At 55.6% G+C, this 26,808-nt stretch overlaps 12 protein-coding genes across 12 annotated transcripts; 5 read left to right on the top strand and 7 right to left on the bottom strand.

Annotated features, from left to right (window-relative positions):
- Positions 1 to 16: 16 nt before the first annotated feature.
- COL26b_005940 (uncharacterized protein) lies at positions 17 to 965 on the top strand (the record flags this gene model as incomplete). Its single annotated transcript, XM_053178775.1, has 6 exons — positions 17 to 51; positions 115 to 240; positions 357 to 468; positions 522 to 620; positions 671 to 796; positions 825 to 965. 6 exons carry the CDS (start codon positions 17 to 19, stop codon positions 963 to 965), a joined length of 639 nt encoding a protein of 212 aa, XP_053037246.1.
- A 1,061-nt stretch (positions 966 to 2,026) lies between these two features.
- Positions 2,027 to 3,242, top strand: COL26b_005939 (uncharacterized protein; the record flags this gene model as incomplete). The annotated part of the gene is made up of 4 exons (XM_053178774.1): positions 2,027 to 2,203; positions 2,276 to 2,325; positions 2,387 to 2,510; positions 2,568 to 3,242. The coding sequence occupies 4 exons, from the start codon at positions 2,027 to 2,029 to the stop codon at positions 3,240 to 3,242; spliced, it is 1,026 nt and encodes a 341-aa protein (XP_053037245.1).
- A 401-nt stretch (positions 3,243 to 3,643) lies between these two features.
- On the bottom strand, positions 3,644 to 4,394 carry COL26b_005938 (uncharacterized protein; the record flags this gene model as incomplete). Its single annotated transcript, XM_053178773.1, has 2 exons — positions 3,644 to 4,138; positions 4,221 to 4,394. 2 exons carry the CDS (start codon positions 4,392 to 4,394, stop codon positions 3,644 to 3,646), a joined length of 669 nt encoding a protein of 222 aa, XP_053037244.1.
- Positions 4,395 to 5,433: 1,039 nt separating this feature from the next.
- COL26b_005937 (uncharacterized protein) lies at positions 5,434 to 6,715 on the bottom strand (the record flags this gene model as incomplete). Its single annotated transcript, XM_053178772.1, has 2 exons — positions 5,434 to 5,975; positions 6,040 to 6,715. 2 exons carry the CDS (start codon positions 6,713 to 6,715, stop codon positions 5,434 to 5,436), a joined length of 1,218 nt encoding a protein of 405 aa, XP_053037243.1.
- A 2,431-nt stretch (positions 6,716 to 9,146) lies between these two features.
- On the top strand, positions 9,147 to 9,621 carry COL26b_005936 (uncharacterized protein; the record flags this gene model as incomplete). Its single annotated transcript, XM_053178771.1, has 2 exons — positions 9,147 to 9,234; positions 9,383 to 9,621. 2 exons carry the CDS (start codon positions 9,147 to 9,149, stop codon positions 9,619 to 9,621), a joined length of 327 nt encoding a protein of 108 aa, XP_053037242.1.
- A 360-nt stretch (positions 9,622 to 9,981) lies between these two features.
- On the bottom strand, positions 9,982 to 12,362 carry COL26b_005935 (uncharacterized protein; the record flags this gene model as incomplete). Its single annotated transcript, XM_053178770.1, has 3 exons — positions 9,982 to 10,806; positions 10,853 to 12,059; positions 12,133 to 12,362. The coding sequence occupies 3 exons, from the start codon at positions 12,360 to 12,362 to the stop codon at positions 9,982 to 9,984; spliced, it is 2,262 nt and encodes a 753-aa protein (XP_053037241.1).
- A 1,626-nt stretch (positions 12,363 to 13,988) lies between these two features.
- On the bottom strand, positions 13,989 to 14,691 carry COL26b_005934 (uncharacterized protein; the record flags this gene model as incomplete). The annotated part of the gene is made up of 2 exons (XM_053178769.1): positions 13,989 to 14,324; positions 14,515 to 14,691. 2 exons carry the CDS (start codon positions 14,689 to 14,691, stop codon positions 13,989 to 13,991), a joined length of 513 nt encoding a protein of 170 aa, XP_053037240.1.
- A 343-nt stretch (positions 14,692 to 15,034) lies between these two features.
- Positions 15,035 to 17,713, bottom strand: COL26b_005933 (uncharacterized protein; the record flags this gene model as incomplete). Its single annotated transcript, XM_053178768.1, has 2 exons — positions 15,035 to 16,645; positions 16,697 to 17,713. 2 exons carry the CDS (start codon positions 17,711 to 17,713, stop codon positions 15,035 to 15,037), a joined length of 2,628 nt encoding a protein of 875 aa, XP_053037239.1.
- Positions 17,714 to 18,289: 576 nt separating this feature from the next.
- On the top strand, positions 18,290 to 19,299 carry COL26b_005932 (uncharacterized protein; the record flags this gene model as incomplete). The annotated part of the gene is made up of 2 exons (XM_053178767.1): positions 18,290 to 18,456; positions 18,765 to 19,299. The coding sequence occupies 2 exons, from the start codon at positions 18,290 to 18,292 to the stop codon at positions 19,297 to 19,299; spliced, it is 702 nt and encodes a 233-aa protein (XP_053037238.1).
- A 346-nt stretch (positions 19,300 to 19,645) lies between these two features.
- Positions 19,646 to 20,960, bottom strand: COL26b_005931 (uncharacterized protein; the record flags this gene model as incomplete). The annotated part of the gene is made up of 2 exons (XM_053178766.1): positions 19,646 to 20,770; positions 20,844 to 20,960. The coding sequence occupies 2 exons, from the start codon at positions 20,958 to 20,960 to the stop codon at positions 19,646 to 19,648; spliced, it is 1,242 nt and encodes a 413-aa protein (XP_053037237.1).
- A 328-nt stretch (positions 20,961 to 21,288) lies between these two features.
- On the bottom strand, positions 21,289 to 23,193 carry CCT6 (T-complex protein 1 subunit zeta; the record flags this gene model as incomplete). The annotated part of the gene is made up of 6 exons (XM_053178765.1): positions 21,289 to 21,527; positions 21,577 to 22,576; positions 22,633 to 22,869; positions 22,925 to 22,946; positions 23,001 to 23,095; positions 23,152 to 23,193. The coding sequence occupies 6 exons, from the start codon at positions 23,191 to 23,193 to the stop codon at positions 21,289 to 21,291; spliced, it is 1,635 nt and encodes a 544-aa protein (XP_053037236.1).
- Positions 23,194 to 24,078: 885 nt separating this feature from the next.
- COL26b_005929 (uncharacterized protein) lies at positions 24,079 to 25,873 on the top strand (the record flags this gene model as incomplete). Its single annotated transcript, XM_053178764.1, has 3 exons — positions 24,079 to 24,205; positions 24,276 to 24,796; positions 24,845 to 25,873. The coding sequence occupies 3 exons, from the start codon at positions 24,079 to 24,081 to the stop codon at positions 25,871 to 25,873; spliced, it is 1,677 nt and encodes a 558-aa protein (XP_053037235.1).
- Positions 25,874 to 26,808: the final 935 nt, after the last annotated feature.

Below are 26,808 nucleotides of genomic sequence, written 5' to 3'. Positions count from 1 at the left end.
TCTCTTTATCTCTACAATGTCGGCAGAGGGAAACAAGCCGGAGATGGCCAGGTAATTGCCCCCAGTTTATGTTCAGTCATTTCGACGAAGCTGACCGATTTTCTCTGTATGCAGCAAGGATGCTACGCCTAGCAACCCTCGAGGAATCCCCAAGGCGCCGTTCGTCGACAAGGTCGAGGACTACGTCACGACCCGTGAAGATGTCGAGCCCACTCTGCGCAACTTCCAGGAGATGATTTCGTGAGTCGCCCAGCGATAGGCGAGCGCCCGCCCGCACTTCGAATCGGGACGGACACCAAAACGACGAAAGAGGGGCACACGACAGGACAATTTGGTAACACTTGGTGTGCGCGCAGGAAATACCAGTTCATGGAGCTGAACCTTCAGAAGCGCATGGCTGGATTGAAGGACAAGATTCCCGACATCCAGAAGACGCTCGACTCCGTGCAGTTCTTGAAGCTCAGACAGGTCGGAGTCACCAATTGCAGGGCAACAAGATAGGGGGTATTGACACTGCGCAGGATGAGGACGAACCGATTGAGACGACTTTCGAGCTGAACGACACTCTATACTCCAAGGCGAAGATCCCGCCGACGAACGAGGTCTACATCTGGCTGGGCGTGCGTTTTCTCTGAACAGAAGGCGTAATGATGATGCTGATCGAAGCCAGGCCAACGTGATGCTGTCGTACCCCATCGACGAGGCCGAGACGCTGCTGCAATCCAAGCTGTCGACGGCGAAACTGAGTCTATCAAACTGCGAGGAGGACTTGGACTTCCTGAGAGAGCAGATTACGGTACGTTCACGACCCTTGAGCTGCCCAGGGCACCGCCATTGACAGAGAACAGACCATGGAAGTTGCCATTGCGAGAGTCTACAACTGGGAGGTTGTTCAGAAGCGCAAAGACAAGGAAGACGGAAAGGGCGCCGAAAAGGACGAGGACAAGACCAAGGCCGGTGGCTAGTCGGAGAGTTGATACCAATTAAAAGATTTCATGATTTTTTCAGCAATGCCAGGAGGCCTCGTGTGCGGATTTTCCAACCCCTAAAAGATTCGTCATGATGCCGTCCCGGAGATTGAGAGCCTCAAACGAGTCCCAGGGTTAAATGACGGGCAACCGGCCTAATGAGCGTGGCTTAGCCATCAAATACATAGTCCGGATTGTGAAAGACCCCGGCTGCCGATGGTGTCTTGAGCCTAACAGAATGTTCCGTGCAACACCACGGACGGAATCGTCCCAGCGCAGCGAACCGCCCACCAGCAGACATATGTCACGTCCCAACAGCGACCTCGTTGAGAACCATCCGATGTCTCATAGGGCCGGAATTAAGCCAGTCAGCCACTTTTTTCCGTGCCACTGCCACCACTCGAGTTGCTCGACTCATGTCGCCCAACGAATCAGTGCTGCAACACTGCATGCTACCACGCTGGCTGGCCGGGTTCCAGGTTAACTGGCAGGGCTGGGTGCCGTTCGCCGAGATGCACTAATCTACCAATCTACAGCGCCTCTGGCCGCGCGTGGGCGGCGGTTTAGTGGGTTACGTAAGTGTCGTGGCGGGCGATGCTCATGGAGCTGATGGGAAAGAGCATACGTACTTCGTATCTATTAGATGCGGGTGCGCAAGTGCGGTGTAGGCTGGCTAGTACCATTTTGAGGGGCAACCAGGGGCAACAGCGTGCGGGACCGGTCGCTATGACGAATTTTGGCATACGGCCAGCGAAGTGCACTTTAATTCAACCTCTCAAGCCGCCCCTACACTTGTGCAGGAGATCTCTCTTCCTTCCCCACAGCCAGGCCAGCTCCAGTGTCTTTTCTCTCCTGAACACCTACGATCCCGGTCGCCCTCTCTGTGCTCTTCTTCCTTGGAACAACAACTGACTGACCGTCGTGTTGATTCAAAACCACCGCCTCTCCCTTCTTCTTCCAACCCCGCCTTTTTGGGAAATTCCCTCTTCAACCACAACCACCTCCTCCCTCTACACCGTTCTTCTTCCTCGTGAAGAAGACCCTTACACAGCCCCACCATGGCCCAAACCGAACTCGACCCCAAGTATGACCAGTTCGACTACCCGACTGTCGCCCCGACGGCCCAGCCCGGTCACCCTGGCCACCTCACCGAGGAGCAGAAGGCTCAGGTCGCCCAGCTGCGTCTGATGCTCGAGTCTGAGGGCTACTCTAAGCGTCTCGATACCCTGACTCTGGTACGACTTCCCGGAAGCTAGACCGCAAGATAAGGATTGCGTGTCCAGTCCCGGCTAACATGGCATACACAGCTGCGTTTCCTGCGCGCCCGCAAGTTCGATGTCAACCTCTCCAAGCAGATGTGAGCTTGCCCGCCGTGTTTCCACGATTCACAAGACCGTCGACTAACCTTCCGTTTCCAGGTTCGTCGAGTTCGAGACCTGGCGTAAAACGACCAACCTGGACGACACCATTGCCGGCTGGGACTACCCCGAGAAGGCCGACATCTTCAAGTACTACCCCCAGTACTACCACAAGACCGACAAGGTTCGAATTGAGAAACACCTTTGGTCCATAGGCAAGATTCGCTAACGATCACAACAGGATGGCCGTCCCGTCTACATCGAGCACTACGGTGGCATCGACTTGACCGCCATGTACAAGATCACCACGGCCGAGCGCATGTTGACCAACCTTGCTGTCGAGTACGAGAAGTGCGCCGACCCCCGCTTCCCCGCCTGCTCCCGCAAGTACAACCACCTTGTCGAGACCTGCTGCACAATCATGGACATGAAGGGAGTCCCCATCACTCGCCTGCCCCAGGTCTACGACTACGTCAAGAAGGCCTCCGTCATCTCCCAGAACTACTACCCCGAGCGTCTCGGAAAGCTCTACATCATCAACGCTCCCTGGGGATTCTCCACCGCCTGGAGTGTTATCAAGGGCTGGCTCGACCCCGTCACCGTCTCCAAGATCAACATCCTCGGCGGTGGCTACCAGAAGGAGCTCCTCAACCAGATCCCGCCCGAGAACCTGCCCAAGTCTTTGGGTGGTAAGTGCGAGTGTCAGGGCGGCTGCGAGTGGAGCGACGCCGGCCCGTGGCAAGAGAAGGAGTTCACGAACGAGCCCTGGTGGGCCAAGCCCAAGGCCGCTGGCGACGTCATCGAGAACAAGGGCGGCGAGACCGTCACCGCCCCCGCTGGCGGCGCGCCCCCCGCCGGCACCGCCGTCACCACTGACGGTGCTGCCGACCCCGCCAAGGCCCCTGCTGCGGCATAAGCGTCTCCTGATAGATTGCCATGCTTGAGTCGAAGCTCGGGGAGATTGTTGTTTTGGGGGCCAGGCGCTATTGATACTGGACGACACCAGTCAAAGATGAGGCGTTGGCGAGGCTTGTTGCATGAGAGTTGATGAAATTGGAGCGGGCTTGGGGATGGTTAAAAATAAGAGCTTCTGTTGTAGAGTCGCTCATACACGCGTTGGCCTTGGCTGAAATGTTACCTTATCTACAATATACATACTATCGCTTTCACTTTAACTTCTCGTCGTGAATTAGCATATTTCGTGACAACCAGATCCAACATAGATAGAAGTGAGATTTTGACGATTAACGCGTAGAAACGCGTCGGCAGACTTCATGTGGTATAACCCAACGCCGAAAACTCCTGAACCCAACCGCCCTACGATCTTTCCGTGACGGTATACTCGCCGGCGACCCTCGCCCTCTCCATCTTGGCCACGGTCGCAGGCATATCCTTCTTCAGCTTGCCCAGCGTCTCCACCGCGCCCCCGAACGCCGCCTTCGTCTCGCCCTGCCTCTCCACCTCGTCCAGCGGCAGCACCTCCGCATCCCTCGCCTTCAGCTCGTCCTCGCGTGCCTTCTTGGCTGCCTCGACCGCCGCCTCGTCTGCCGCGGTCGACGTCTTGAAGTCCTGGGTGATGGCGGCCGCGACGCCGCCGGGCACGCTCTTCTTCAGGGCGGCGATCTCGTTGAGGAGGTCCTCCTCCTCGCGGGCGAGGTCCTCGACGCGCTGGCGCAGGCGCGCGTCCCAGGGCTCGTAGGCCTCCTCGGGCTCGTCGGGGTTGCGGTTGGGGGAGAGGAAGACGGCGGGGTCGGCGTCGAGGCCGTTTATGGAGAGGTTCGGGGCGGCGTAGGTGAATGTCTTGTTGATGTACTGTTTTTCGTGGGAGAAGGTTAGTGTCTTTTCCGTCTGGATTTGCTGTGGTTTTTTGTGTTTGGTGGAGTTGGGCCCTTACCTCGTTGACGAGACGCTCGATGGGCGCCCTCAGCTCGTCCTCCTGCGCGCTGCTCCCTTCGATCTGGGGGAAGGCCTTGTCGAGTTGGTCCTGCGCGGCGCGGCGCACGTTGTCGAGCAGGTATGCCAGGTCCTCGTTGGACTGCAGCTCGATTTTGCGGTGCGCTTCCTCCATGGCCGCAGTAGCCCCCCCTTTTTGTTATTCGCCGTTGACCGAAAGTTCAGAGACACGCTGTTGTTTTCCCCGCCGGAGGGAGTCGTCTGTCAGCGGCCGGAGGCGGGGGTCGTTGTGAGAGGTGACAGCCCGGTCGCGATGCTAATCTGGCCGTACAATTTAGATCGGCACGCGTCTAGGTCCGTCGGCCGACTTCTGAGAGCGCGCTTGTTGACGGCCCCTCCCTCTATGTTATCGCGACCCGTCTGTCTTATCTTATCTCTCTATCGATAGGCACGGTGCTGTGCCACTGCCGCATGTGACCCCAAGCCACATTCACTGCAACGTCCCCCGAACAACTGCCGACGTGGCGGGGACTTTGAACCTGGGACCCGTCTGGATTTGCTAACACGGGCCAAAAGGCAGACGGTGCATCACTTTCCCATCGTCAATCTTTCCTTCCCTTTTGGCCCTGCCAAGTTTCGTTTGTGAGGCGAGCGAGTTGGCAAGCAGGTCATTCCCAGAAATCGAGGCCGTCCCCCAATGCAAGGGTTTTGACCTGAGATATTCCGAGTTACCAAGCTAAGGATCAATCACTTGAACTCATTTAGTGCCTTAACCTAGACTTGAGAAAGAGGCAACCTAGTCTCATCTGCCCTCATGCAGGCACTCAGCGGAGGAGATTTTAGCCCTGCTGAAAAGGTGTACTCGGAGCTGATCTCGGCCCCACACCGAGCCGGTGCGCCTCCATGGATGACATTGGAATGGAACCATCGCAATCCTCTTCGCAGCATCACGCCTATCACGATGGAGAAAGTAGAGGGTATCTGAACGCTGAGCCAAGTGAAAGGTAAAAATTCAGCAACGACCAGGGAGGCCTCGCGGTCTGCTCTATGAGTAACATGTAAACCCGTCTGCTCTTCTCTCCTTCTGTTGTCCTCTCCACTGTCCTCCCTACTGTCCTCCCTACTGTCCTCTCTACTGTCCGCAATACTGTCCTCTCTACTGTCCGCAATACTGTTCCTATCAACTCCTCCCCAAGAACGAAGCTGATCCTAGTTTACTCCTCACGAGAGACGCTCCGTTTCTTCCTCTTCGGGCTCAGCCACACGCCGTACATCAACTCCTCCATTTGCGGAATCTCATCATCCGTGAATTCATGCTTCCTATAGTGGTCCGCAGGGCGGGGCTGGGGCCCCTCGCTGACAATGTTGTCAGGCACGCCACGTCGAGCCCTGTCGCGGAAGGCGACACGTGCCGCAATGATATGCTCGCGCTGATGCTGTTCTATGGCAGTGACGCGCAGCTTGCCTGCTCCAATGGGTCCAGACTTGAGAGCCTGCCGGAAGAGCTCCGGCGAAGTTGTAAACTCGTCTATCTTGAGGCCTAGGGCCTCGAGGAAGACTGAGCCAATGCTGTCTGTGAGCTCAACACATCGGATACGGTGTTGAAAGATGTAGCCGAACCCCTGCTTCAGCAGGTGCAAGTTGCCAGCGTTCAGTGGAGTTGCCTGACGAGCGTTTTTGCGAATTCCCGTGATGTTGGGGTTATCGCCGACCGATGGAAACTTGGAAGATTGGCCGCGACCTCGCTTTGGCGGTTCTACGGGCTCGCGTTTGGCCCACTTCCGAAGGTTATCAAGCTGACCGCTCACGATCACGCGTACCGCGGGATCGGCTACCTCCACCGTCGCGTCCACCGCCGGCTGCGCTCGGGCTGCCGCGACTTGTAGTCATGCGAATTGGCGAGCGGTTGCGGTAAGACGCCGCCGAAGAACGCCGGCTACGGGCGGTGGATGCCCGCCTAGTGCCAGGGGTGCTGTAGTTTCCGTCCTGCTGGGTTGCCATGACGTTGCGAATAGCCAACAAGATGCTGTCTATGGCAATCTGTGTCGTTGTCGCTGTGTTGGCCTTGTTAACTCCGGCCACACTGCCTGAGGACTCGCTCAGCCACCACGACACCTTCTTGGGCAGCTGGGACTCTGATGCCCGGATGATCTCGTCCACTGCATTAGTCCAATGCCGGACGTCAACCTTGATTGCGTCCTCCTCGGTGCCGGGCAGATGGCTGGTGTTGGCTTTCACCGCAGGAAAGAGCCGAACAGTTGAAGGGTCTACCAATTCGTGGTTCTTTAGGGCGTATTTGCCGTCTTGGATGCTTCTGATCAGGTCGACACCCTCTTTGATCAGCTTCTCTGATTCCTCCCACTCGACTTGGCCATCTAACGGCAGGTGGAAGTTGTCGAACTCCTCACTGATCTTCGAACAACCGCCTTCACGATCCGTGTACTTGTACTCTGGACGGCCAGGGTTGAGGGCCCCTGCAAACGCATCGTTCTCCATGGAGAGAGCTGGCGGAAGATGACGAGGAGAGAGTAGGGGTGACGTTGTGAGAATGGGCGGCGTCGTCAGAGTGGACGGTGTCGTGAGAATGAACAGTATTGTCAGGCTGGTTGATGAGGTCAAAACCGATGCCACGAAGACTGCAAAAAGGTTCGGGAGAAGGGGAACGGCACCGTCCTGGACATGGTGAATGTTGGGTTATCATTCTCAGGGCTGGTGGCCGAAACCCCTGTTCGACTGTTTGCTGTGACGCTCCATCCAGTGGTGGAAGGACGTCGTGGCTTTGAGACTCGCATTTCCGTTGATGCGGGCCCTGAACCTAGCATGTTCTCTCCACTGCGCCTGCAAGTCTTTGCCAACGCACCACTCAGATGAAAATGCGGAAAGAACCAGAAGCAGCTCTCCGCGTACCGGAACGGTTGCCTCTGGCCCTTTGGCGGCGCTTGCCGTTGCGAAGCCCTCCTGTCACATTCTGGACCCTGATCAAGAGACCAGACGGATGTACACGCACTGAATGACCGGCATCTTCCAGCCTATTTCCCTAAGCGTAGCTCCTTCCGCTACGCTTCGCTGCGCGTCAGGTTCGGGGCGAGGGAGTTACGGGTGATCTTGAAAACGCTTGGGGAACAATATAAGGGATCTTTTTGCGGATTGCTCGACCCTTCAAGGCCCTTCGTAAATTTGTCGGCCGAGCAGCGCTCATGTGATGTTATTTCGAGAAGACAGCAGGGCGGGTCTGTGAGGGCGAGGGAAGGCAGGAGAGCTATGCTCCGGATCTTCGCTGGACGCTGGTTTCAGAGTCCACAGTCTCTGGTTGAGCATTCTCTCTCTCCTTCAGTACTATCTACACACCTACTGGAAGTCTCCACACATCTGTCTGCTTTCCGGGCTGTCACCTTAGACAAGATGAAGATGCTTGTTCAGGATCCTCAATACTTCACAGGATTTTCTGGATTTAGAATCACATCAAACAGCTGCACAAAGCAAGGCACACAAGTACCAATGCTTGAATGGTCGTATCTGCTAGATGTTCTGTCTTGATTACATCATACAACTTCGGAACCAATAAGAAGAGGCACTTGGATTGTCTGTGGTGGATATTGTCTCTCTCACCCGTCAAGTTTCGTCGATGGTCAGTCAGGTTTATGCCTCTCCCGGTGAAGGAAATGAGAGATCGGCGCTGGTCCAATTCGCTTGCATGCAAAGAACCGGTTGCTTGGATCAGTCAATTGCCAGTAGATCTACAGGATATTTCAAGGAAGATCGAACAGTAGCCGCAGCACCCTTATGTAGTGCTGTTGTTGCTTAATGCTGTGCTGTGCAGATGTGGCAGGCTACTGGATGGCTGCATCCCCAACCCATGGGTCTAACTAAGCTTGGATGCAGTGTTACGAATTACCTGACTGGAAGGGCTTGGTTGTCAGGTGCTTCTTGGCCAAGACTGTACTTTGTGTAGCCTTGGCCAGGATGAGCGAAAAGTTTGGATGTGGCCATTCACAGGCACCTGCCTTCGATCGCGTCGGCCTCGAGGCCTTCAAGGTTGGGGAAGGAGCTTGCCTCTTGCTTTTCTGCCTTCCGGTTCGATCTCCAGTGTTCTCGTTTTTCTCTTCAAGGAAAGTCTGTTGAGTGTATTTACACATCAAACCAATGAGATTACAACCTTGCCGCGGTCTTTCATACTTTGATCACGGCCACGGCCAATCTCCATCAATGGCATCGGGACGGGTGTCGCTTACACCGTCCAGGCGAAGAAGCGTCTTCTTCAAGAACGCAAACATTTGAACAAGTCATGATGAACCATGCTGGAGAGCCGAACCAGACGTGAATGCGAGCCAAAGGTCTCCATCCTCAGCGAAAGACGACGCTCGAAGAGACCTTCTGAAGCGAAGACTTCAAGGTGATCATCTCGGGTCCCGTACCCTGATATAGGCGTTCGGAGCGGTTGGGAGAACTGGAGCCGTCCATGGCTTTGAGGACTGTTGCTCAAGGTGAAGTAGCACCTTCCGCAAATACACACAGCCATGAAATAATATCCAACGCAGCAATATTAACTTCCCAAGCATCAGATGTCGTGCAAACAAAGCACACCCCTGTCACGAGAAAACATCTCGGGGCAACACCGAAGATACGTACCCCCAAATCCAACCCGCACGGCCCAAGCCACCGAGCCAGACCGCCGCAGTGGAACCCACCCGACAGGCCAGGCGCTGACAGCACTCACAGCTGCACCTCAGTCCAGCGCCCGATAGGAAAACCCCACCATCTTATCAATCTAATCACCGAAACATCCCCAGCACCTCACGTTTTCGACAACCATTCCCTCTCCTTCCCCCCAACCCAACCCAACCCATCGTCGGCGCCTCACTCCTCCCTCCTCCTTCCCTTTTCGCTCCAAGCAGTCGCAACAATCACTCTCCGTCAAAAGGAAACAATGGCCGACCAAATAACGGAGTCCTCCCTCCGCGACGCCCTCGCCCAGCGCCTGCAGGCCGTCCACGTCGAAGTCACAGACATGTCCGGTACGCGAAACCACCCCCCCTCCACCCTCCCACGATACCCAAAACGTCATACCCCGCCGGCGCCGGTGCCGCTTCCGCGATCCGCGCAACCTCCTCCCAACATGACCTGCCACGCAACAGCTGACCTCTTCTCTCTCTCCTCACACAGGCGGCTGCGGCCAATCCTTCACCTCGCTAATCGTCTCCCCCGCCTTCGAGAAGCAAACGTCCCTCAAGCGCCACCGCCTCGTCAACGCCGCCCTCAAGGACGAGATCGCCCGCATCCACGCCTGGAGCGCAAAGTGCCAGACCCCCGCCGAGTGGGAGCGCGACCGCGCCGCCGCCGCCGCCGATGGTCCCCCTCTGGACGGCACGGTCGGCGGACGGGTGGAGGGCGTTGCGCAGTAATGGGAAAAGGAGGAACGTTTTTCTTAAAATACATACCCAGCCCCTTCCTTCACTTCTCCACGGTCTACGGGTTGTGGGGAAGAAACATGGCATATTTGACGATGCGGCACGAGGTTCGGATATCATGAAACGGTGGACATCATCAGGATCTCTCGGACGGCGCGATAGGTGTTTGGACCAAGACACCCATTTTTTCGAGTATATACGTTTTGGTTTGCGGGAAATGTCAATGAAAAGTTGAAAAAAGGAAGCAGGCTTTTTCGTGGCTTCGTTCTTTGTCATATATCAACCTATTTGAAACTTGCTGCTCCAAACAGCATGCCTGGACTCCGGACGAAACAGCCCCCATTAGTCCTACATCTAAAACAACCCCAGCAAGTCTTCATTCGTCTTCTTTCCGTTGCCTTCACTTGGTTGTGCGGGTGGGTTCTGGGTCTGGTTCAACTGCATGGCCGCCGGCAGGGGCTGGCCTGATCCCGTGTTGCCAAAGTCAAGGCCGGAGAACCCATTCATCAAGTCGTTCATGCCGCCACCTCCTGCTGCTCCAGGGCTCATGGGGTTCGCAGCTGCTTGTTGCTGCTGCGGCGGCGGGGCGTCGAACAGACCCATCATATCAGCCATAGCACTTGATGGCGCGCCACCTGAGGGGCTGGCAACTCTGTCTGGAGTGTTGACATTGCTGTTCTGCTCAGCAGACGCAGGAGCAGCACCGTCGAAGTCGATGTCGAGCAGGTTTTCGATGTTGTTTTGTGGCGGAGGGTTGCCGTTGGCAGCTGCCGCCACCGACGCGGCGATAGGGTTCTCGGCTGCCTCCTGCCGTTGTTCGCGGATGGCCGCCCGCTGGATCTCGTCCGCTCCGAAACGACCCTTGCCGACGAATGATTCCGGTGGCTTGTGGTATACAGATGCAAGAGTGGAAAGCTCAGCCAGCAGCTGCTCCAAGAGGGCAGGGGGAAGACTGGTCATTGTTGTGGAGATGGCAGGCTTTTGTGAGAGAATGATGTTCTTGGCGACGTCCAAGTCACCCGACAACAGACGCCAGTAGACATAAGCTCTGTCGCGGATATCGGGATTGTCGTTATCGGTCGTCGCCGATTGCAATACCTTCTGTACAAGGCCTTGTGTATTGCCAGGCTTCTTCAAGAAGAGCTTGACAACTGCTGTGAGAATTTGAAGTTGGGTCTTCTGTAGTTAGCGCTGGAATCAACATGTAGAGGGAAGAAGGACAAACCTGTGTGAATTCCTCCATGAAGCCGTCTACGAAGCTCTCAAGAATCTCATCCGCATTGTTAATCTTCTCCGCATACTCACCGACGATCCAGATAAGCGATCCCCTCGCGGTAGGCTCGTCGAGTTCATCAATGTGCTGGCATAGCGTAGGAATGACGCCTTCGTAGCCGGGATATTTACGCAGAATATCCTTAATGACAACCACGACCTCTTGCACAACATAGTTGACCTTGGTGGCAATCAGATCCAGCAGCGCATTGACGCATTTCTGGCTGGCGCTCTCAATCTTGATCGCGACCTGTCCAATCGCCTTGACTGCGCGCTTAACAAAGTCCATGTCGACTTCCAACGCATACTCCTTCAACTCTGCGAGAAGCTGATCAAAGTTCTTGTCGTTGGCTATCCGGACCATAATCTCAAGCTTCTGAAGCTTGACATAGGGGGGGTCGTTGTATTTACAAAAGAAAACACGCAGCTCCTTGCTAAGAATGTCGGGCTTGGCCTGGAGAAGGAGATCGATGTTGCGCAGAGCGACGTACTGAACTTCGGGAGCGGAGGCGACAAGCGTAACCAGGGGAGGCGCCATCTTCTTGAGATACGCCCGCACCAGCTCGGGGTTGATCGCCTTCATGTGGATAAAGACGACCTTGACAGCAGCCAAAACGACACTAGGGTTGACGTGCTGGAACTGGGGTGCTACTCTCTCGCAAATGTGCTCGGACTCCTTAACGTCCACCGCGGGGTAATCGGCCAGCGTGGTCAAGATCGTGACGCGTCCCCATTCTGTGCACTCATTCAGAGCCATCAAGAGCTTCTTGAGCGTTGCTGGGGTCACCACGAGGGCTCTCGTCTCTGGGGCGGTTTCGGTGATTTCTGAGAGGGCCTGAACCGAGTTTGCGACGACCATGGGGTTCGGGTCGCCGATGAGCTCCTGCAAGGACTCCAAAAAGCCGTTTTCTATACACATGGTCGGATTCAAGTCGAAAAGCTTCGCTACACAAATGGCGGCTGTCTTGCGAACGTAGGGCGACTCGTCTCGTAGCGTTTTCCGCAGCGGTTCCTCCATGTAATCCACCATCTTATCGACTCTGATACATCCCATCGTTCGGATCGCTAATGCACGGATAAGTGGATTTGGGTCTTCGGAATCCTGAACGAAGGTATTGACGGCAAGAATGCAGAGGTCGGGGTGCGACTTTGCGTAGTTCCTTTGGCCCCTGTCAGCAACTTGCTTTGACACAGTCGTCGCTGGTGATAGCGACCGACCCTGCGGAAACTCACATGAGGTATAGATAGACGAGCTTCTTCTGGTCCAGATCTCCAGTCGCAATGTTCTTCAGAACGTCGGGGAACAAAGCTGAGACATCCTTGCCCAACGTCATTGCCATGATGGTCTTCTGAATGGACTCCTTGCGCTCGTAAGCATACTGAGAGACAAGACCTGCTCGCAGCTCGAAAGTCTCTCCCTTCCTCGGGGGAGCAAAGGCCCCACGAATGCGATTGACCGCCATGGTGCTGGGTGTGTTGCGTGTCGTCGAGGGGCTCGATGGGTGCGGTGGTAGGACGGAAGATGGAACGGTGAACTCGCGTCAGGAGCGGGTCGGGGGAGTGGGAGAGGTGGCCAGTCCGATCAGGACCTGGACAAGCTCATCCGACACGAAACCGTCGGCGATGTGACAGGCGGGTGCTTTCTTTGTGTCGTCAATGTTTTCGGGAGATGCAGCGAGTGCACCTAGTCGGAATTCGCCAAGAAGATGAGGTGGTCGAAGAAGTACCTGTCAGTGGAATGCCCCCCTACTGCGCAGGCAAGCGTAACCTTAATCCCGGCCTGGCCAGCCTGGCAGTCTGGCAATGCCTGGCTGAGGCGCCGCCTTCCCGCTAAGTGAATGGACCTCACCCCTGGAAACCCCCACTTTAGCTGCATGCATGTATCGGGTCGCTCGTCGTCAGAGATACCAAGGTACCTGCTTTCTTGGTGCTCTTACATCAGTCCCTCCCGCACTTTCTCATCACCAGAGTCTCGATTATTTTCTGATACTCAAGAGAGAAATCACACTATTTGTGAATAGCAAGCAATCTATAGATCTTAATCTCGATCTGGCGGCTTCGTTGACCCGATAATCATAACCCCTCTTCACCTCAAAGTAAACAACCAGGATCACCATGGTAAGTTACAGCCTCGAAGCTCTTGACTGTTGTATTTCTAACAAAGGTCGTCAAGGCAACGTTACCCAATCTTCGTCGTCTCTTCATCGAGGCAAGATCCGATGATGAAGAACGAGAAGTATCGAGGAAAGCGGTAAGTTCAACGACAAGAAGATGTGGCGGTACTCTGCTCACACTCTGTTTACAGTTCTACAACGCCGTGCTCTTCATGAGCTCGGTTGCAATCTTCAGTCTGATAGCTCAGAGAATGAACGCAACCAAGTGAGAATAGCTGAAGCTACAAGACGTTCTCATATTAAGGAACGACATGCCGAGGGTCTTGGCGTTGGCGTTTGCACCCGATGGACGTATGGGCTTGAGTGCAATCACCCCTGCAACGTCCAGCGAGAACGGCACCGACACACTCAGAGTCGACGATCCATCAGGATCAACTCTGGTCATCTTTTGCACGAACAGCTCTTGGCATCTCCGATCTCACGTTCGGATCGGCAGGAGCTTTTCTAGCACCTGGCGATGCAGGCCTGCAATGGCGGCAGCTGGCCGACCTGACTGAATGACGGCCAAAGGTCGGATCATAAGACAGCCGTGTAGACTGTTTGCTTTGAACAAACCACAAGGGTTTGTTCAAAGTCGCCGCTCACAAGGACTATTCGCAGCATGAAGTTATGAGCTGTGGAAAGCAGCATGAATAATGACTACTTTAATTACTCAAGCATCCGAATGCATTCTAAGCCTTTCAGGTCTACGGACATGAAGCGCCGACGCATACCACGTTTGTTTCCCATTCACGGGCATAGTTTCGACCCCAACATGGCAACCAGAACACTTGATCTTGGTCAGAATTATTCTTCCCTTGAAGTAAATTATTCGTCAGAAATCATGTCTCGTAAACCCAACAATCAGAAAAGGGTTCAATGCCGAACATGAATCCCGCTTTCCAAATTGAAGCTAGACAATGTACGATTCAAATCTTAACCCCTCGCAGCCTTCCATATCTTTATCAACGGCCCATCGACTCCATACAAAGGATCCATCCTCGGTAAACCCACCCCTTCGACCTCCTCGACTAGACCCTGCTTCTCCTGTAACGGTTTCCTCCCCATCTCACTCCGCCACTGCGGAGATTCCTCAGGATACACTCCAACATATCGATACTCCTTCTCCCCCGGTGCCGCCTTCTCATCAGCGACGGAAGCATGCGCCACACCGGCCGGAACGACAACAACATCGCCGGGTCGCACCCAGCACCGCACGCCGCTGCCGGCGGGATCAGAGCCGCCCTCGCCGAAGACGAGCTCAGAACGGCCCTGGAAGATGCCTGGATGTAACTCAGTGAGAGAGACCTTGAATGTGTCTAGAGAGAATGATGAATGGCTACCGTAACATTCGTGAGTGTTGGGATGGAAATGTTTCAACGTGATCGTTCCCCAAGTCCCCTACGCCAAACAAACACCTCGTCAGTTGATGGTAGATAAGTAGAAGATCTAGATGACCGACTTTCTTCACCCATCCGTACTGCTGCAACTTCTCTGATACCTCATCCTCATCCAGCTCGTCGCCAGTGCCCAACACTCCACGATACACTAGCACAGGAAAATCGCTATTGGGACAGTGTTCCGTGCGCTTCACAAAGTACGTCTCCGGCTGGATCTGCTCTCCGTCGGCGGTCGTCATATTGGTGGTCGGCTCAGGTGGGATGGGTGTTGTCTCCAAATAAACGGGCGGCTGCATATCCATTCCCATGGCCATCGTTTTATCCGTCAACACGTCCGGCAATCAGGTCCCTTTCAGGAAGCTCCACGCGGGCAGAAGACCTGCGTCATCTTTTTGCCCAAATGATCTTGGCTAAACTTCTGGGTGGGTGTGATCAAGCGATGATTGATTGCAGGCTAGTGTGGGAGGTACAACGAGTTATCTCCGAACACTCGGAAGTCGACAAGCCAGCTCCGACGATCCCCTCCCATAACCGTCTTTCGTCTTTGACATATCTGATATTGGTATCTTCGACTTCAAATGCTTACAATATCGCCCAATAACTTCTTCGTTCCTCATCTTCATCTCCCGCCGCGGTACCCTCCTTCACTGGCGCCTTCGCCTCCTGCTTCCTCCACAACCCAGCCAGAAACTCATTCGTGCTCGCCTCCTCGAGCCCCTTATCCTCCCTCTTCTTCAAAAACCTCGGAAACCGCAGACTCAGCCCGCGGTCCTCGCTCACCAGCCCAATAGCAGCCGTGTACGTCGGGCTCAACGTCACATCCGCAAACGCCATCTCCCATACCTCCTGCGGCTCGAACCACACATCCGGCTCCGGGCCAGAGTACTCCACGAACGCAGGCTTCTGCCCCCGAGTGTTGCGCCCCTCCCCCGTCGCCTCGCCATCATCGTAAAAGTCCCGGTTCGCCTTGTAGAATGCGTCCGTGAAGCCTGACATGCACTTGCACACCACCTCGAGGCACCCCGTGTCCTCGTTGCGCACGGCCATGAGGATGGGCGACCACCACTTGGCCTTGCGCCCTTGGCCGTGCCAGCCCGCGACGGGGATCATGTCGAGGGTGTCGAAGCTCGAGCTGTAGTCCTTCTTGACCTTGAGCCACGAGTCGAGGCGCTTGTCGGGCTCGTACGTTGCGAGTAAAGGCTTGCGACGGCCCTTTTTCTTGGGGGCTTCTTCGTCCTTGGTGCCCTTCCCTCGCTTCGTTTTGGAGGGCGCTTTGGTTTCTTCGACTGTCTCTCCGTCGGCTTCGGCAGTGTCGTCGCCTTGATACGGGATGTCTGTCAGGTTATCCAGGATCTTGACCATGATGCCCTCGCATTTGATGTCTGTCGCTTGTTTGAAGAAATCCAGGACGGCATCGGAATCCTGCGATGTGGCATCCAGATTCTTGACCCAAGTGAACTGGTGTGGAACCTCGATGAACATGGAGCGGAGAAGCTCTCTCCTCTCTCGGAACGGTCTGTCCAGCAGGGGCTGCCCGTTTAGGAACATGAGGTCGAACGCGAACATGCACACGTCGACCTGGATGCTTCCAATCGCGACATCTTTGCGAGCGCGGTTCGTGAGTGTCTGGAAGTTCTTCAAGTCTCCGGTTTCTCTATCCACCGCCACAACTTCACCCTCCATGATGAAGCTGTCTACCCCTTCGCCGCGGATCTTGGGCATCAACGCGACCAAGTCGGGGTATTTGTCGGTCATGAGTTCTAGGTGCCGCGAAAAGATAGTGACCTTTCCCTTCTCATCGCAGTGGATCTGTGCGCGCTGGCCATCATACTTGAACTCGCATGCGAAGTCTCTCCCTTGCAGCTTGGTGAGCATTTCCGAGAGGTCTCTTGTGATGCTGCCCAACATGGGTCGTAAAGGAATGTGCAGTGTCAGGCCGCAGCGGATCAGAAGCTCGTCGCAGACGCCAATCTCTAGCAAAACCGGGACGAGGTCGTTGTAATTCGGCCGCCGCGCAAAGCATGCCTTGACGATTTCTTCTGCCTTGCTCCATACCTCGGCCAACTCATCCTTTTTCAGTTTCTGCAAGTCTTTCGCAGACCGCAGAGGAAATTCTGCTCCTGCCGGACGCGAGAGTAGGAAAGCTCTTGAAAGGGCGATCAGCATAGTCGTCTTCACAGCGCCAATTCGTAGCTGAGGGTCGTGTCAGTTTTGGGGACGTCTGTGAAGAGAGGCTTTACTCACATGCTGGCACAGAGTCCGCACAATGTATCTGCTCTCTTCTCCGCCTCGCGCATCTTGAAGCAATCGATCAACGATTCTCTGCTTGGCCTCACCACTGCCCTGCCCTTGACTATTTGCGATCTTAACCAAGGACTGGTAAACAGCCTGGATTGTTAACGGCTTCGGCTTACGCAGTGTGAAGCTCTGTTTCTTCTTCGCCTCAAATGCCACATCGCCCGCGTCGCCATACCTGTCGTATATTGTCTTCAAGGCCCGACCGTCTAAGCCGCATACCTGCTTCAGTGCCTTAGATATCGCCGACCCACCCAGACCCAATTCCAAGGAGATATAGGGAGGTGAAATGGCATTTGTCGCTAGCCAAACCGCGGGTAGAAGACTGTCTGGATCTGCTTCGATCAGAACCCGGATGGAGTTGACCAAGGTGTCGACGATCTTAATCCGGCTTTGCGTGCCGTTCACTAACACGAAGCATCTTGTCAGGAATGCGTAAGATGCATGGCCTCCTTCAAATGCCCACTGCTCCTTGAGCTGAGGGGCAAACTCTGATGGGTCAAACGTCAGTGGACTTTGATCTAGGGGAATCGTCGCTGATGCGGTGTCTTCCGCGTTGGCCACCGAAGTCAGTGACAGAGTGTTCTTCTTGGGCGCCTGCGGTAGCACGACAGCTGGCTTGGACGGTTCGGCGACAGCTGATGGTACTTCCTGAGCTTTAGATACCTCTACTGGAGTAGACTCTTTTGCAGGCTCAGGACATGGCGTTGAGGCAGCTCTCTCATTCTGGACTTCGGCATCCCACTCGGCTTGCAATTTCCGTGCAAGCTCCTCGTCCGTCAACTCCGAATTCTCACCATTCACTGCGTGATTATTCGGCGTGGCCTCTGGTGCATCTTTTGGCGTTTCTTTGGGCGTGATGCTTCCATTCTGCCTCTGTTTTGAAAAGAAGTACTCCAGTCCCCTCGACGGCACTCCGGATGAGGATTGGTCGTTGAGCTTCCGCTTCTTGGATGGGCTGGGCATGGCGGCGGTATCAACAGGGAAAAGCCGTTGCAAAAATCATACCGTTTGAAATAACGAATGACGTGGCTCGGATAAGGTCTTGAGTGAATAAAGAATCAGAAACGGCGTTACTTCATGTCGATAAACAAGTCACTTTGGGGTCGGCATTTACAGCAGCTCCGTCCTCGTCCCCTGCACGCCCAGCGCCTCAGTCAATGACGCTGCACCAGCCATCCAAACACAGAAGGCCCAAGCTCCCGAAAGGCGTCTTAGTCATCAGGTACAAGTGGGTCTCCAGAGTTGAGGACACCGGCGGTACCCCTTTTCCGTCGCCGGCGCTAAGCCCCTTCCATCAAGCGACTTTCACACAACTTGAGAAATCTTTCCCTGCCGCTGCTGTGTGCGCGCGCGTGTGTGTGGCCAGCCAAACCACAGCGAAAAAGAGTGCAGCCCCACCAAGGCGGTTTTCTCTCACGAAGCCCGCCCCCCCTCCACGTCGTGAACGAACCTCGAATCCGACCTCGACCTACACCTCACACCCCCGTGATACCCCCCGCCCACCACAACCACATCTCCCCCCCTTCAGAACCAGCAGCCATGTTGAACGGCGAAGATCCGCCCGAGCGGCCCGACTACATTGTCAACATCATCAATGGCCTCGAGCGTTACAACCCCGAGGCCGTCGTCACCCTTGAGGCGTACCTCCAGGAGCAGTGCGAGCAGAAGACCAGCGACTGCAATGCCAACCGCACACTCCTGAAGCTGTGAGTCTGCTCCCTTCTCCTGTCCTCGTCGTCGTTGGCCCCCTTTCGCCTCCGAACCGAAACAACCAAGTCTCTTCTACTCTTGCCCAATCTTGTTGGTCTTGCGCCGGTTTACATGATGACCATAAACGTTTCCTATTACCTGACATTGCGCCGGTCCGGCTTCCGTCATGAACCGACCAAACGTCGCAAATGAAGTCAAACCGTGGTGATACCTGAACGAACACCGGAAAACAACCTTCATCTTCATCAGCACTGTTTCGAATACGACCATCGGCTAACAAAGTCTCTCTTCTCTCCGCCAACAGGTACCAGCTCAACCCCGACCGTATCAAGGACGAGGTCGTCACCAACATCCTCGTCAAGGCCATGACCCAGTTCCCCTCCCCCCAGTTCACTCTGGCCCTCCACCTCATCAACGCCTCCGCTGCCGCCCAGGGCGAGCTCCACGAGGCCGTCACCAAGCTGCGCACCCTCAACTCCCAGCTCGAGGGCGCCCAGTACGCCCGCTTCTGGAACACCATCGACGGCGACGACCTCTGCGCAGACCTCATCGCCGACATCTCCGGCTTCGAGGACCTCATCCGCGCAAACATCGCCGGCCAGGTCTCCCAGGCCTTCCGCGAGGTCTCCCTCTCCCAGCTCGAGTCCTGGCTCGGCCTCAGCGCCGATGCCACCGCCAAGTTCGCCTCCGAGGTCGCCGGCTGGACCGTCGGTGACAACGGCATTGTCTCCATCCCCCGCAACGCCGAGAACGAGGCCAAGAAGGCCGAGATCAGGGAGGACGTCAACTTTGACATGTTCTCGAGGGTTCTCCGCAGATCATGGGAGGAGACGGCTTAAGAAGAATAAAAAAGGTTTGAGGGCCAACAGTTCTGGATGTTGTGGGTGAGAGGATGAATCAACTCTACCTTCTCAAGAAGAGAAAGAGAGAAGAAAAGAGGTACCCTTGGCTGCTTGACGGCTCCGTTAATGGAGTTCAGGGCTGGAAGAGAAGCATGGCGGCAAAATTACCGGCGTTCATTGTGACTTTGGAATTGGGAGAGCCATAGAGGATATCCCCGAATATGAGACATGCCACAAAGAAGATCTGTCTAAGAGTGTCGTATGATGTTGTTCATTGCCACGTGTCTATAAACAATGCTTTTCCCATCCCCCGTTGTGTGACATCACGCCTCAAACCAAACGCTCATCGCTTCGCGAGCTCCTCCCACTGCACACCACACCACTCCTCAAGATACCCCGCCTCGCCCGCCTCAACCCCCCTCTCCTGACAATCCGCCTCGCACACCCCGACAATAATAGTGCCCCAGTCCATGCCCTCCAGCGAGACCTCCTCCGCCTCCAGCTCCGCGATCGCGTTCGGCGTCATCTGCACCTCAAACACCCTGCCCGCGCCGCAGTTCCCGCACCGCGGCATCCGGCCCCCGCTCGCCGTCAGCGCCTTCCCCACGGCGTCCGCCTTGGAGTACAGCAGCGGCGCGCCGCCGAACTCGTACCGGATCGCCTGCTCCGGGTTCTGCGCCATGCGGTCCGCGAACTTCTGGAACACCGCGTCCATCGACGACTCGAACACGTCCTTGGTGTCCATCGCACCGCTGCTGCCGCCCGGCCCGTCCGTGTCGACCTCCATCCGCGCGTTCTGCGGGATCGCCGCCGGCTCCGGGTCGAGCGTCTCGAACTCCGCGTCCGCGAGGTAGGACAGGCGGTACGGCTTCAGCTGCGCGGCGGCCTCGGGCCAGGGCTCCGGGGCGGGCGGCGGGCCCGACGGCGTTTGCGGGTTGTTTAGGGAGAGCGTCTCGGCGAAGGTCTTGGGGAGATCGTCTGCGGCCGTGTCTTCGGGCTTCTTCGTCTCGGCGGGTTTGGAGAAGCGGTTGGACGCCGGCGCGGCGGTGCTGAACGGGCTGCTGCTGGATGAGCCCGTGCTGAAGGGGTTCGCGCTGCTGGCGAAGGGGTTCGCTCCGGCAGAGCCACCGGCGCTTCCGCCAAACAGCGCGCTGCCGAGGCCCGGGCCGGCCTCCTTCTTGGGCTCTTCTTCTTCCTTCCGCGGGGCCTCCTTCTGCGCGGGGGCGGCCTTCTTGGCGGCGACGGCGGGTGCGTCCTTTGATATCCTGACGCCCCTGACGGCGCGGATGCTGCCCTGCTTGCGGCGGCAGGTGGGCTTGCGGCAGGCGAAGACGTAGAGGCGGCGCTCGTGGCCGGGGAACTTTTCCGGCAGCTCGCCGTTGAGCTGGAGAAGCTGGACCATGATGTCGTTACAGACCTTGCAGCGCGCGAGCGCCGCGGAGGCGGGTTTCTCTGGGTTCAGCCATTCCTGTGGAAGAAGCAGTGTCAGTTTGAGATGCGCTTTTTGGAGGGGTATCAGAGGGATTGCGATTAGGACTTACAGGGCGTCCGCCCAGGCGACTGATGGTATCTTCGTCAGCGTCGCTCGTGGCGTATCCGAGTAGAACATTGGTCTCGGTAAATTCTTCCTGCGAGGAATCGCTGTCGTAGTCTGCCATCTTTTTTCCTTTGCCTGCGTGTATGTGACTTTTGGTCTGCTGGGTTGGGCTGCTGCCGTACGTGGGGTCAAGAATTTTTGGCCGTCGAAAATGTTCGATGCGGGGCTTATCTTATCGCACCTGTGGCGGGCGAGGGGTCAACAACATCCTAAGCTAGCTCTCTCACTCATGGACCAGTTCAAACGCATAAAACAGGCACTGCACGCTAAAATTCTCATGGCTTGTTCGTAAATGGATATCATTCCAGTTCTCAAGCTTTTGACAGGTCTAAGAGCAACGCCTTTTGTCTACCGTGCCAATACTTTACAACGAAAATCCGGTAAACCCATTACTCCTCAGGTCCATCCATACCGGGGCCTGGGCCGCCTTGTCTACCCATCTGTCTCGCCTTCAGCAACTCGTCGCACAGCAGCAGGTTGGAGGCAATGCTGGAGCTGGAGGCGATGCAGTTTCTCAGCACCCTGAAAGAGTCGAAGATTCCCTCAAGCTCGGGGTCCATCGGCTCACCCGTTGCGAGGTCCAAGCCCACAACGTTACCATCGGCGTGCTCATCTTGCATGGCAGCAACTGCAATGTGTTAGTTCAAGCGTAATAACAGACGGACAAAAACACTTACGGGCATCCTGGATGTCGAGACCAGCGTTGGCAGCCAGGGTCTTGGGAATGATGAGCAGGGCATCGGCGAATGCCTCAACACCCCACTTAGCCTTGCCCTTCACCGTCTTGGAGAAGGCATCACTCTTCAGGTGCGCCGCGCAGGCTACCTGGAAAGCGCCGGCACCGGGAACAACGCTCTTGTCAACAATCATGTTGTAGACGCTGCGCAGACCGTCACGGACGGCATCGGTAACCTGGGTAATGGTGTGTGCGTTGGGGCCCTTGATGAGAAGGGTGACGGACTTGGGGTCCTTGACCTCCTCGATGAAGGTGTACTTCTCCTCGCCCAAGGTCTGCTCGTAGACGAGACCGGCCCATCCGAGGACATCGGGTGACAGGTCCTCGACACTGTTCTGTGCAACACCACCGCAGATGAGCTGCAGTCTCTCCATGTTTCTCCTCTTGGCGCGACGCAGGGCGAGGATGCCGTTCTTGGCCAGGACGTCCAGAGACAGGGGGTCGATACCCTTCTGGTTGACGATAACAAAGTTCTTGTTGGGGTCGTTTCCGCAAACCTCCTTCTTGAGTTCGACAATCTTCTTCAGCTTGGCGTCGACGAATCGGCGCTCGCTCTCCACCAGCTTGTCCCTTTGCTCCGCGCTAGAGTAGAAGAATCCAGAGTTGATCTCGGTCTTCTCATACTCCAAGCTCACGTTCATCGTCAGGATGTAGGCGTTCTCGACGCGCTTCGGCATGTCGGGGTGGCGGGCGCCGTGGTCCAGAGCCAGACCCTTGATAAGCTGGGTGTCCGAGGCGGTGCGGTGCTGCATCTTCATAATCTCAACCATGTGCAAGTCGGGCTTGGCGGGGGCCTGGTAGATGGCGAGCACGGCGTCGACGATATCGGGGGTGAGCTTGGCAGCGAGGCTGGAGTTGAGCTTCGTAGACAGCGATGTGCGGGCGACGGAAAGGAGCAACTCGCGGTCGACCTCCTTGGCGAGCTTGAAGCCATCGAGGAACTGTGTATCCAGTCAGTTCCACGTTCTTTACTTCGTACCATCTGCAGAAGACGCACCTTCAAAGCCTCGTTCTTTGCAATCTCGAAACCATCCGTGATAATTCTAGGGTGCAGTCCTTCCGAGATGTAGCGATCCGCCTGCTTCAGAAGCTCACCGATCAACAAAACGGCTGACGTCGTACCATCACCGCAGATATCGTCCTGGGCAGTCGCAGCTCGCGCAATCATGACGGCGGTGGGGTTCTGTATTTGCATCTCCCTGAGGAGAACGTTTCCATCTTTTGTCAACTTGATCTGTTCGGCGCGCATTAGCAGCGGTCCAGGGGTAAGGAAGGGCGGTATATCGCACTTGGCCGGAACCGTCAACAAGCCTGGGAGACATTAGCAAACATTATAGCAACAAGAAAGATTCTTTGGTGTCGTACATCTTGATGGTGCCCAGAGGGCCGAGGTTGGACTTGAGGACATCCTGCAGGCCTTCACCAGCGCTGATGTTGACCTTCAGGGCTTCACCCCGCCGCTACTTTGCTGATTAGCAACACAAACAAGGCCCGGCAGAAAAAGGGCAATGCGCACCCTGGATTCGGCCTTGGGGTTGAGCAGTTGGGCCGCAGACATGATGGCTGGAGGTCGTCGAGAGGCTCGTGAGGGGGGTATCGATCGGTGAGGTTATTGGATTGGCGACCTGACGTGGAGTGTTCTCGAGGGTTGACCTGGCCTGGTCCGGGGAGCTTCAGATGCGGGACTCTGGTGGTGACTTTTTTTCTGCCTTGAGGTGGCAGGCGGTCAGCTAGTGGTGGAAGGTGCTGGCTCAGTGCCTGAGTGCTTTCTCGTTGGCGCGACTTCTTCTTAGCTGCATATGCCCAATCGACCTTTGAGGGATATGCATCTAAAGGAGTCTACATGTGTCAGCAGATACTGACGGCATGTTCTATGGTCTGTGCGTCGTTAGTGGGTGGCCGATAGCTACTGCAGCACGGCAGGCGGGAGCAGGGACTTTGGGGGTCTTGGGGTACCACCCGAGTGAAACCTCTACTCTCTCTACCACTAAGCTATGAGCCGCTGCTTTATCAGGAGCTGGGAAGAGCTTCATCGCCAGGACAGCCTTTCTCAGAGGCACAGCTCTGTCAAACCAAGTCCGTCTGGTAAATCGTCGGTGAAGGGTAACTCACGAATTGTTCTGTTCTCGTACGGAAAGATGCCCCATATCGACCTCCGCTTCCCCTGAACACGCATCACCCCGGTCCGGCAGGGAGCCACAGGAGTAACACCAATAAAGCGGCGGTTTGTTTACTCACCCAGAGTTTAATTCATTTGGGGGACCTCCCGGGCAGTACGAATTACGAATCTCATTCATGCTCCCCCTTTCATCCTCTTCATCCCCCAAAAACATGTATTGAAATCTTGCATCTATCTCTCTTCAATTCTTCATCACTCTTTGCTTTTGCTGTTTCATATAATCCTTCTAAAGCTCGAGATTGACTGATAATCCAACAATACATCATGTGGGGGTCCAAGCTCTCAGCTGTGCTCTCCGCGCTCAGCTTGACGGGAACTGGCGTGCCCGCGACCGAGACAGAGGTCGAGATCGTCGCCTTTGACAGCAGTGTCAAGCAAGTCGCCATTATTGGTTCGTAGGCACCGCCGGCCTCAACAGTATTTGGATTATTTGTAAAATGTAGCGACTAATCCTCCTCCAGGAGCTGGCGCGGGTGGCTCTGCTGCCGCTTACTACCTGCAACAGTATGCCGAGGCAGACGGCATTGAAGTGAACATCACCGTGTTTGAGAAGACCAACCACATCGGCGGTCGGACTTTGACGGTTGAAGCTTACGACAACCCGCTTGAGCAAGTCGAGCTGGGCGCGTCCATCTTCATCGAGGCCAATCAGATTCTCTACAATGCTAGCAGGCGGTTCGGCCTTCCCCTCAAGGAGCCCGAGTCCGGCAGTGACGGCTTCCTGGGCATTTGGGACGGCGAGCAATTTGTGTACACCCAGGACGACAGCTCCTGGCAATGGTGGAACCTGGCCAAGCTGTTTTGGAAGTACGGCTTGGCTCCCTACAAGGCGCAGAAGCTCGTCCAGTCTACCGTTGATACCTTCCTGCAATTGTATGAGGCGCCTCACTTCCCGTTCCGCTCTCTGACCCAAAGGGCGTTTGAGCTGGACCTTCTGAAGGCGACTTCGGTTACTGGAAAGGAGTTCCTCGCCAACAATGATGTAAGTCATCACACGCGTCAGACTAGATCGCTCGCTCACCTGATGTAGATTGGCGAGCTGTTCTCTGACCACATCATCCAAGCTGCAACTCGCGTCAACTATGCTTCCAACCTGAAGTACATACATGGTCTGGAGACCATGGTATCCATGGCGCCTGAGGGCGCCAAGCAAGTCATTGGCGGCAACTGGCAAATCTTCGACACCATGCTGCAGAAGACTAACGCGACTGTGAACCGCAACACTACCGTAACCTCCATGGAGGTCAAGACTGGCCCTACAAGCTCCAAGTACTTTATTTCGGCCAAGGACTCTCACGCAGATGCTGGTGTCGAGGCGGATCAATACCCCGTCGCCTTCGACAACGTCGTCATTGCCACCCCTTGGCAATACAGCGACATCAGCGTTGCTGAGGACTTGTTCCAACACAAGATTGACGAGATTCCTTACGTCAAGCTCCATGTCACGCTGTTCGCTTCTCCATTCCGTCTGTCGCCCGAGTACTTTGGCATGGAGCCCGGGTCCAAGGCGCCCGACACGGTCCTCACGACTCTCAACCCTGCCGACGAGGCCAAGGCTGGGGCTGAGGGGGCCGGCAAGGCCGGCTTCTACTCCATCAGCACCCTGAGAACGGCCACAAACCCAGAAACCCTCAAGGACGAGTTCATTTACAAGATCTTCTCTCCTAAGCAGGTCACCGCCGAGTTCCTCTCGCAGCTTCTCGGAGTAAAGGTCCCCGAAACCATCGTCTCTAAGGACAAGACCGAGGCCGTCGACCCCATTTCGTGGTACCACCCTCACGTCTTCCACTCCTACCCTATCGAGTATCCCCGCGTCACCTTCCAGGACCCCATCCTGAGAGACGGCCTGTACTACCTCTCCGGCATGGAGAGCTTCATCTCTTGCATGGAGACCAGCGCGCTCATGGGCAAGAATGTTGCCAAGCTAATTGCGGAGGACTTTGCCGTCTCTACTGAGGCTGTCAAGGAGGAGGCGGTTATGATTGAGAAGGTGGAGGAGGGTGCCCAGGAGGTGATTGAGCAAACGGAGAAGGAGCCGGTTGTCGCTGATGAGCTATAGGCTGTCTTTACTATGGGCTGGGGCGTAATTGGTCATGTTTTTATTCATTACAGCGCTCGTTTCAAATGAATTACCACTGTAAGATTGATTTCTGACTTTGAACAACTGCTGTTGGATCATTCTTTTTTGTTGGTTTTTAGTGATGAGCCCCACCATGTTACAGTATCAACACGTGTGTTGAGGTGTAACATGCGCAAATGCACTTCCAGGAACGAGGATGGATAATTTCACGGCTCATTTATGATAACTCATATTGGTGAGGAACACCCTGGGGAGGACGTGGCGAGCTTCAACCTTCTATAAGCCTCAATGCACAATCAAAATGTCACTTTGACAGAGACACCCGACATCAGTAAGTGGTTAGTTTTCAGCTTCCCGAACCACTCGGATGATGAAGTGTTTTTTGGTAACAAACAAACAAAATGGCTTAGTCTGAGTTTGAGAACCCAGATGAGTGCATCCAACGGCTGAGATCCCCCCAACTCAAACAAAAAGTGAGCTGATATTCTGGAGTTAGAAGCTCCCGGGAAGTCACATACTTTCAGGTCGCTAGGGATCAAATCTTCAAGACATGGCTGAATGATAACTGCGTTATCAAATTTCAGAGAGCCGGAAAACGGTATCTTACTCAGCAAAAAGGAAAATATACTTCGTGCACCTGCTGCAAGCAGGTACAAGATCCAAGTTTCTTGCAGTCTGCAGCAGACGGGAGGGAACCCGGGCGGCGGGAAGGTGCTGCTGTCACTCACGGCTTGCGCCGGTAGGTACCTACCTTCCAAGGTGCTGTTCGGCCCAGGCCCAGACCAAGCAGGACCACCCACCCCCGGCTTCCAAGGGTCCCCGTGACATCCCTGCCGCTGTGGCTGACGTATCCGCAGGTTGCCGTGGCGAGAAAAATTGGAGGAAAAAAAGAGGGACGTGCACCGCCACAAGCC

The sequence above is a fragment of the Colletotrichum chrysophilum genome (genome assembly GCF_026319265.1).
Source record: "Colletotrichum chrysophilum strain AFK26 chromosome Unknown scaffold_42, whole genome shotgun sequence".
Lineage (NCBI taxonomy): Eukaryota > Fungi > Ascomycota > Sordariomycetes > Glomerellales > Glomerellaceae > Colletotrichum > Colletotrichum chrysophilum.
The sequence above is the reverse complement of the archived record's forward strand: the minus strand, read 5'-3'. Positions and strand labels throughout refer to the sequence as shown.